Here is a 9,781-nt window from a genome sequence, read left to right on the forward strand (position 1 = left end):
TAAATAGCCCCGGAAAGGGTTCACAGAAACGTTAGGAATGATCTGTTTTTAGGGTTTAAAAAGAAAAGTGCTGGGCCTGGCATGGTGGCGCAAGTGGTTAAGGTCCTCGCCTTGCACGCCCAGAATCCCATATGGGCGCCGGTTCTATCCCCGCAGCCCCGCTTCCCTTCCAGCTCCCTGCCTGTGGCCTGGGAAAGCAGTCAAGGACGGCCCAAAGCTTTGGGACCCTGCACCCGCGTGGGAGACCCGGAAGAGGCTCCTGGCTTCGGATCGGCATAGTATTGGCCGTTGCGCTCACTTGGGGAGTGAATCATTGGACGGAAGATCTTCCTCTCTGTCTCTCCTCTCTGTATGTCCACCTTTCCAATAAAAAAATAATAAGAATAAATCTTAAAAAAAAAAAAAAAGAAAAAAGAAAAGTGCTTGCTTGATCTGAAATTTTCTGCCCTCCAACTTCCTGGAGCGTGTCCCCTTCATTTGGGTGATCCCACGCACAGCTCTGGACAATCAACACCACAGACAAGAAATTGGGCATTTAAACTCAATGTAGTATTTTTATAAAATGATAAAGAATGACAAGCTTTAATCTCTAGCGTCAGCTTCTTCGTGTAATTCCGAAAGGTACCACTCCAAGACCCTGGCGTAATGAAGGCAAACGGAACACAATCTGCCAGGCAGTGTTGGGCACACGTTGGCATTTACACTAGGGAAAAGAATGGCAAACAGGAATATTTCGATAGCGTGTGTAGGCGCTTTCACTTACCTGTCTGGTTTATTTCAATTCGAGAACCATTAGTTATTTTGTCCAAAAGCCTTATGAAGCTGGCTTCAAAATCTGTGGGAAAAAAGAAAACAGGTTGGCTGCCAGCCAGGTGCCCAGCTGGGCTGGGCAAGCACGTTGGCTGAAGGGGCTGCGGGCACGGATGGGACACTTCCTGCTCGACCCCCGGGATTCCCTCGGGAACAGGCAGGACCGCGGCTCGAGGGGTGCGGAGTCGGCGGGGGGATGAGCAGTGGAAAGAGGTTCAAGAAGGATGGATCCACACGCTCAGAGGGACGATCAGACACAACTCGTACACGAGTGGCACCTCTACCAGCAGACGGATCTCCACCCAGCAACCCAAACCCCGTGCAAGGTCTGTGCCTCTGCCGTCCGGAAAGCACGTCAAATACAACAAGGGCAGAAGGCAGAGGCAGAGGCAGGCACTGACATCAAAGCCTTCCTTGTGCCCGGGAAGCCAGGGAAGGGCACCGGAAGCAGCCGGCCTGCCCGCGCGTCCTGCACGACCTCCACTCCTTTCTCGCGCGCAGCAGAGCTGGCCGGCACAAACTCCAACAATCACCTAGAACGATCCCAAGGGGTGAGCGGATCCAGCAAGCAATTCCAATCCACCTGCTCTGTTACTTAAGCCTGTCCCAGAACTCCTGTTGGAGGAGATTCTGCAACCTGAACAAAGTGCACTGGGCCACAAGTCAAAGGAACTCCATGAAACAAGTCAAAAACAACCGATACGAGCTACTGGCTGTTGAAGACTTACTTTAAGTCTTCTCACTATAAATCTGCCTTCCCAATAAAAATAAACCTTAAAAAAAAAAAAAGGAAAACATTATCTCTGCCTCTATAATTCTACCTTTCAAATAAATAACTAAATCTGAAAAAAAGACCAACTGAAGTATATTCCAAGAATGCAAGACTCAATTCAACATCTGAAAATCTACAAAACACCCCGTTAAGTTAAAAACAAACCATCAAATAGCATTTTAAAAATTATAAAATACAACATTCATGAATGAAAGCTTTTTTTAAAAAAAGCAATGAAAGAATGAATGTTTTACAAAAATAGTCAAAAAAAAAGTCTCAACTTGATAAAAATTATCTACAAGGAAATATACAGAGGTAACCAGGGGTAACTGCTTATTTTTTTTTTTTTTAAGATTCATTCACTTTAGTTGAGCTCTCATTCACTGGTTACTCCCACAATGGCTGCAAGATCTAGGGGTGGGCCAGACAGAAGCCAGGAGCCAGGAGCTCTTTCTGGATCTTCCACATGGGTGTAGAGCCCAGACACTTCTGCCATCTTCTGCTGCTTTCCCAGGTGTATTAACAGGGAGCTGGACCAGAAGTGGAGCAGCCTGGACTCAAACTGGTGCCCCTATGCGATGCTGGCCCTACAGAGGGTAATCCCCCAGGGTGGTTAGGATGGCACACATTCCGGGCCCGGTAGCGTGGCCTAGCAGCTAAAGTCCTCGCCTTGAACACGCCCGGGATCCCATATGGGCGCCGGTTCTAATCCTTGCAGCTCCTCTTCCCATCTAGCTCCCTGCTTGTGGCCTGGGAAGGCAGTCGAGGACGACCCAAAGCCTTGGGACCCTGCACCTGTGTGGGAGACCTGGAAGAAGTTCCTGACTCCTAGCTTCAAATCAGCATACCACAGGCTGTTGTGCTTACTTGGGGAGTGAATCATTGGATGGAAGATCTTCCTTTCTGTCTCTCTGTCTCTCCTCCTCTCTGTATATGTGACTTTCCAATAAAAATAAAATAAATCTTAAAAAAAAAAAGATGTCACATACTCCACACTGGAGTGAGGTCCTGCAGTCAACTCCTGGCTCCGCTTCCAGTCTCAGCATCCTGCTGATGCGCGCATGGGACAGCAGGCAGCAGCTCAAATGCTTTGGTTCCTATCACACAAGTAGGAGACACAGGCTGAGCTCTGGGGTTCAGATTTTAGTCTGGTTCAGCCCCAGCTGTTAAGGCACCTGGGGAGTGAACCAGTAAGAATGGAAAATTTTTATTTGCCTCTCTTTCAAACACAATGAAAACAATTAAAAAAAAAAAAACACACACACACACTTGGTTGGTGAAATTCTGGATATTTTTCCCCAACACAAGGCAAGACGGGATGCTGTCAGCACTCTGACTGCAGATGGTAACCAGCCTGCTGGTAGAAAATCCACTCCCCCAAAGGAAAAAAACCTTCTAAGATAAACAGGCAAATTCAGCAAGGATGCAGGATACGAGAAAAATTCACCAAAAATAAAGTAAATCAAGGGACTTCTACACGAACTCCAGACGATCCAAACTCTAAATCATACATCATTTCAACTGCTTCAAAAGTCACACATGATTGAGTGTAAATTTAACATAACATACTGGCTCATATGCTGCAAAACTGCGTAACACTGCGAAAGAAAATTCTAAAATATTTAAGTAAATAAAGAAAAAAACATATTCATAAACCGGAAGACTCAACATAATAATGGCAAGCTGACACAGTGGTCTAACATCATTCTTGCTGGGCTGGAACTGTGGTATAGCCGGCTAAGCCTCTGCCTGCTGTGCCAGCATCCTGTATAGATGGCAGTTTCAAGTCCTAGCTGCTCTACTTCCAATCCCGTCCCCTGCCAGTAGCCTGGGAAAGTTAACAGAGGTTGGTCCAGGTCCTTGGGCCCCTGCAGCCACAGCAGAGACCTGAAAGAAGCTCCTGGCTCCTGACTTGCAGCTTCCAACTGGCCCAACTTCAGCCATTGCGGTCAGTTTGGGGAAGGAACCAATGGATAGAAGATCTGTCTGCCTTTTACCTCTGTTGCTCTATTTTTCAAATAAAAGTAAATAAATAAATCTTTTAAGAAAAATACGCGTATATAATTATTGCAAAAATCTCAGCAGTATTTCTCTTTTGGATGAGACAGGCTTATTCTTACATGTACATGGGAAGGCAGAGGAATACTACTCTGCAAGAAAAAAGGAATGAACTTGATTTAAGGGGGGGAGGGGAAGCAACTTGGATAGAGAATCAAGCACACTAAGTGAAAAGCCAGTCCCAAAAGGTTACACCTGGAACCAACCCATTACATATTTTTTCAAGTAACAAAATTACAAAGGGACTAGGAGAAGGTGGGAAAGTGGGGAGCAGGCAGGACTGGCAAAGGGGAGCGGGGAGAATCCTGACACACTTGCTGTAGTTTCTCGCAGGGGTTCCCACTGCAGGAAACTTGACAGAGCATAGATGAGAGCTCTGTGTTACGTGAGCCTACGGTGATCTCAAAACGAAAAATCAGTTTAAAAATAGACACGGCGGGTAATTCTACCTGGAACAATATTTCACAGCTTTCAAGCAACGGTAGTGCTCAGAGCAGGACACAGGATTCTTGGCACTTGTCTTAGAAAGGTAAGTTTTGTTTTGGGGCAGCCAAGCCAAAGTGCCCAGGGTTCCAGCTCCACTTCCGATCCGGCCTCCTGGTAAGGTGCTCTGAGAGAAGCAGCGGGTGACAGCCCGCAGGTGACAGCCCAGGGACGTGGGTCCCTGACACCCTGCCGGGAGCCCCGACTGAATGCCCAGCTCCCAGCTTCAAGCTGGTATAGGTACTTGGGGAGTGAGCTAGCAGATGCACAGGTGGAAAACCTCTCCCGTCATGTCAATCAACAGCTCTAAGGAGGTACAACCTCCTTAAGATCCAATTTGCCAAGAGCCAGATTTACCTTCCCAGACAATGCACCTGCTTACCAAAGCATGCAGCGATTCTTCAAAGGACCTCTACCTGGAGGGCTTCCTCCGCACACTGCAGGCATATGTTTTGATCAAGACTCCATCTAGCCCTCCCTGTTTAGAATCTGAACTTGCTGAGGCCATGAATAACCCCGCTGTGGGACCAGAACTCTGACCGCCCAGGGAGCAAGAGCTCAGGCTGAGTCGCGTGTGACCCTGTGTGACGGCAAACCTGTCTGCTCTCGCCACTAAAGCAGCACACTTCCCAAAGTCCATCAATGCTGCCGGTCCTCCTTCACGGGCTCAGAAGCTATTCAAACACCAGACCCTGCAAGTCCCAACCCTCATGCAATCCAGAAACACCGACACTTGGGAACACCCAAACCTGCAGAAAGGCCTGAACCGGGCGGTCACTCAGCCAGGCTCAAGTTCCCCAGCTGCAGCATCTCAGCTTTTACAATGTAATTCCTTTTCACTGCGAGGAAGAAAAAGACAATGGAATTGTTCATGCTCCTTAAGAGTGAAACATCAATTACAGTTTGTGACTGCCTAATTATTAAAACCATTTCCAGCTAGTCTTTTGCTAAAGTTAAAATCCTTTATTCTCTACAACCCCGCTGCTTAGGGAAAGGGTCATTTTATGGGCCGGATTTGCCTGGAGTCAGAGAACCTGGCCTAGGCCTCCACTTCGAAATCTCTGTACTGTTTTCTCAAGAAATACATGCTGCTGTTTCAAATCATCAGGGACTGAGGGAGGGGAGGAAAGGCTGTATGATTAAAGTCAAGTCAACCATGTTTTCAACATCAGCGCTGGTTACATTTTGAAGGCAGTAACACTTTATGGCAGGGGTTCTTGGCATAAAGTCAGGAGCTTGCTTAGACCCCACCCCCCAGATGCCAGGCCCAACCCCGCCCCTACACTGTTCTGACAACTAAAGCCATCTCCAAACATTGCCACCGTCCCCTGGAGGGCAAAACTACCCCTGGATGAGAACCACATTAAACACACCTATGAAACACATCTGCATATGATAGCATCACCTCAAAGAAAAACTTCAGGCCAAAAAGAAAACACGAAAAGGCAGCAGAATTCTCTGTAAGTACCTGAAACATGTCCACGAAGAAGCAGGAAGAGATTTGGGCTGCCAGAAAGCAGAACTATACCCACACGATAATAAAACCAGCAACATTTATTCTTCGTATTGCAGTTCAAGAACTCCACAGAGTCCTCGGAATAACCCTTAGCAGGCAGGTAGTTGGGGTCCTACGTTACAGTTGAAAAAAATAAATAAAGTGAGGCTCAGAAATGTTAAAGAGTTTTCCCAAAGCCCAAGAGTAAGCAGCAGCAAAAGGGGAAATCAGGTCTAATAACCATAGGCCTAACTCTGAGCCAGCCAAGCTACTATGACCGTGACCAGGCAAGCGTTCTGCCTCTTGGGACGGGCACCGGGGTACAACGGGTTCGAGCTGCCGTTGTGACACCAGCATCCCCTCTCGAAGCAACGGTCTGAGTCCCGTGTGCTCTAACTTCAGACCCAGCACCCTTCTACCATGCCTGGGAAAGCAGGTGAAGATGGTCCCAACACCTGGGCCCCGACCATCCACGGGGAAGGACGGGCTGAGGTCTGTAGCTCCACGTTCTGTATGGCTCAGCACTGCTTGCTGTGGTCATTTGGGGAGCGTCAGCCAGTGGGCAGATGAACTCCCTCCCATCCTGTTACTCTGCTCTTGAAGCAAATAAATAAATAAATCTTTTAGAAAAAGAAAACGGGGGGGGGGGAGGGGGCACACCCTGCAGGCAATGGCTCATCTAGCTAATCCACTACCTGCAGGTACCAGCATCCCATAAGGGCACCAATTTATGCCCCAGCTGCTCCACTTCCCACTCAGCTCCCTGCTTGTGGCCTGAGAAGGCAGTGGAAGATGACCCAAAGCCTTAGAATCCTGCGTCCACGTGGGAGACCCGCAAGAAGCTCCTGGCTCCTGACTGCGTTGGCTCAGCTGGGGCCACTGCAGCCATTTGGGGAGTGAATCAGTGGATGGAAGATCTTTCTGTTTCTCCTTCTCTCTCTAAGACCTTGAAAGTCTTCTTGGCGGCTCTTGGGCAGGTCTCCTGCCCCAACCCCTTGCCCAGCTCAGCCCTTCATGGTTATAAGGCAGGCCAGGGCCCACCAGCTGCTCAGTCACACGGCCCACGAAGCATGCATACACAGCGGCTCCCTGTATCTTTTGAGAATGCAGTTCCTGAGGCAGAGTGCCTCCCCTACTACCACTTTAGGAGCGAGCTCTAAGCAGGCATCTTTCAGGAAGGTAGCCCTCGCATTTGAGCTCAAGATTTTATTGGCTGTACTCAGTTTTTACAACTCTCAACACCCGAGTCAGGAAGCAGTCGATAAGGGATAGATACCACAGCCTGCTGGCCACATCTGCCACTGAGCAGCCAGGCACCTGCTTGAGAGTAAATGCTAATTACACATCAGGGGTCACAGAGACCGCGCGTGTATGCGTCAACATTTTATATATAGAAATATATATTCACATAGGCCACAGGGGCTTCAAAAATCGGTGCAGATGGAATTCGGGCGACGTGAATTTTCTTTGCATTTAGGAAGCCCTCTCAAACAGCTACCAATGCCCAAACACACACCTATCTCCGTTCCCTAAGGAACCAGCAGGCGAACATCTATACAATTGCTGAGGCCCTCAGGCCCACACAAGGAGACATGAACTGAGGCCTTTCCACCCTCACAAAGTATTCTAAAGAGGTAAGGTTAAAACACTCCTAGGGCTTCTCACACAATCCCACACATCTGCCAACCAGCACTCCTCCCCAGCCCACCCTGCCTGGGTACCAGATCCAACCCCCTCTTCAGGAAAGCGCGTGACGGTCCAGTCCTGTTCTTGGATAAAACTCTTATCTAGGTGGCAATGACAAATGTTTGCCAACCAGGAGTCGGGGGCACTGGAGCGGCATTCGGACATCCTGATCTGAAGTGGATCTTACAGTTTCTATTACCGACAGCAAGCCTAGCTCCAGGGCGTCTCTTTCTTTTAAAAAGAAAAGAAAATTAAATTTAAAAAAAAAAAAAACAAAAACATGATGACCCGTGTTCACAGAAAAGTAGGCACTCGTCCTCTTACCATAGCTCTCTAGTGACAAACTCCCCGGGCGCCCCTGGGGCTTCAAGAAGGGGCAAGTGGAGGGACTCCACAGACCAGAACCACCATGCAAGCGCATCGCCCAAGGGCTGGGCTCCAGATCAGAGCAACAGATGTTGAGAGGCAGGGCCCCAGCAGGCAGCAGGCAGTGGCCATCCCTTCATTCCCTCAGCGTTTGGAGGTGACACGATGGGCAGCCAAGGAAGCCAGCTTTTCCTATCCGTGCACCTGTAAGACCTTCTGAGTGTCACCCTCTAAAATCTGTCGTCGACGGCTTGGTGTTATCACACTGCCGACTACCAACGTGTGCAACAAGTTCAAGAGAAGCAGACGCAAGTTCAGAGCAGGCATGCCGACAGATGATGGAACGGACCGGCCACCTTACACAGGGGCCAGTGCAAATGAAATCAACATAGTGGTGACAGTATCTGCCACATGGCATGTCCCACCTGCTCCCTGCCCGCGTGCCTCGGAAGGCTTGAGAGCTTGGGGCCCCTGCACCCACCCAGAAGACCAGAGACAAGCTTCTCCCGACTCCTAGCTTCCAACAGACCCAGATCCAGAAGACAGGGCCATGTGACGAGCGAACCAGTAGACGGCTCAAGCTCTCTCTTTCTGCCTCTTTAACTCTGCCTTTAAATAAACAAATATTCTTTTTCAAAAGTAAACCCATCAAAAGGACCTTAGCAACTTCCCATACTAACTACAGTCCCTCTCCCTCAACTTGCAGAAAAGTTTTTTTGTTTTTTTGTTTTTTTTTTTTTTCCTTTCTCCTCTGAGTCTCCCAATTCAACATAAACACATGGCTGGTGTCAGGGTAACAGGTGAAAACCCAGCACCATTTAAACGTGGGTTTTCATGGGACCTACCATGTAACCTGTCTACTTCTATGGGACCAAAAACAAATAAATTAAAAAGAAGTGACGTGGAACGCCTGAAGTATGTTATCACTTGTCATCAACATATTTCCAAAGCCAGAGCCACCTTAGGCCCACGGTGACCGTCCTGCACAAGTCAATCATGGCCACAACTCAAATCACAGAAATTACTTCGTAAAAAAAAAACTTAATCCACACCAAATGAGAAGGTGCAAGGGCCTCCAAGAAATCATGGCGACAGACGGACAGACCGCATCTCAGAACCGTGCCGGGAACCCCCACCTGAGGGGAACTTTTCTCCCCCTCCCCAAAAGTCTCCCCGTGGGCGCGCAATCGCCCCCCACGTTGGTCCTTCCTCTTGGAAAGCGAGGCTCGGGAGGAAGAGAGGGGTGCAACGCCTGGCACCTGCGGCAATAGGACATGCTGGAAAAACTTGTAGCTGTTCACAAGCAGCGCGCCCAGAGCGCACCCCCTACACACACACACACCCCGCCTCCGGGGTGACCCCGCCTCCCATCGGCGCTCAGGACCCCCGGGTGGAGGCGGCGACAGAGCGGCCAGACCCCTCCTCAGGACCCTGCCACCCGAATCCCCTCCCCGCGCCCGGGCGCCCGGCGCCGGCCCTCGGGGCATCACCCCCTCCGTCTGCCATACACCACCCCTCATCACCATCCCTCCAACTTACCTCGGAGGCCCGGGTTGTCATCTCTGGCCCGGATCTTTCTGATTTTCACGGGGCGCCCGCTCAGGGTGGACAGGACCAGACGCTGGCGCAAGAAGTTGCACCCCGCATAGCTGAGGGAGTGCGTCTGAGTCGCCATGTGCTCACCCTTCCCGGAGACACCACCCGGGGACGAGCGACTTGAGGCCGGCGCGGGAGAGTAAGGGCAAGGGGAAGGAGGAAGGGGTCGCGATCCCTGGTGGCAGCGGCGACAGCGGCAGTGGGAGGCCCGCGAGGCGTCCCGAGGCCCCCGCGGCCCCGGCGCGTCCACGCGGTTTGGAACAGGAAGACGGAGAGACAAGACACGGGGTCAGAGGGGAGCGGGGCGGAGCTTGCGGCTGTCTCCCCGCCTCCCCGCCGCGACCCGGGGGCGGCCCCTGCGCCGGGCCGCGCTGCGATTGGTCAATCCAGACCGAGGGAGGAGCCCACCGCGAGCCGTCCGGGGCCCGAGCCCGTGTCCACCCCGCGCTGCCATTGGTCCGTCGTGGAGCTGGGCGGTGCCCGGGTTTCCCTGGCAACAGCGCGCCCGCGGGAGG

The 9,781-nt window shown here is 50.7% G+C and overlaps 1 protein-coding gene across 1 annotated transcript in view; it reads right to left on the reverse strand.

Annotated features, from left to right (window-relative positions):
* Positions 1–9,495, reverse strand: part of RCL1 (RNA terminal phosphate cyclase like 1) — a 46,604-nt gene extending 37,109 nt beyond the window's left edge. The window contains exons 1-2 of the mRNA XM_040988891.1: positions 9,210–9,495; positions 764–835 (exon numbers count right to left, since the gene is read on the reverse strand). Coding sequence (XP_040844825.1) covers positions 764–835; positions 9,210–9,345 — 208 coding nt within the window. The 5' untranslated portion in view covers positions 9,346–9,495. The remainder of the gene's footprint in view (positions 1–763; positions 836–9,209) is intronic.
* Between the last annotated feature and the right edge of the window lie 286 nt (positions 9,496–9,781).

Source organism: Ochotona curzoniae, unplaced genomic scaffold (genome assembly GCF_017591425.1).
Source record: "Ochotona curzoniae isolate NIBS_2020 unplaced genomic scaffold, NIBS_Ocur_1.0 contig_50, whole genome shotgun sequence".
In the NCBI taxonomy this organism is placed as follows: Eukaryota; Metazoa; Chordata; class Mammalia; order Lagomorpha; family Ochotonidae; genus Ochotona; species Ochotona curzoniae.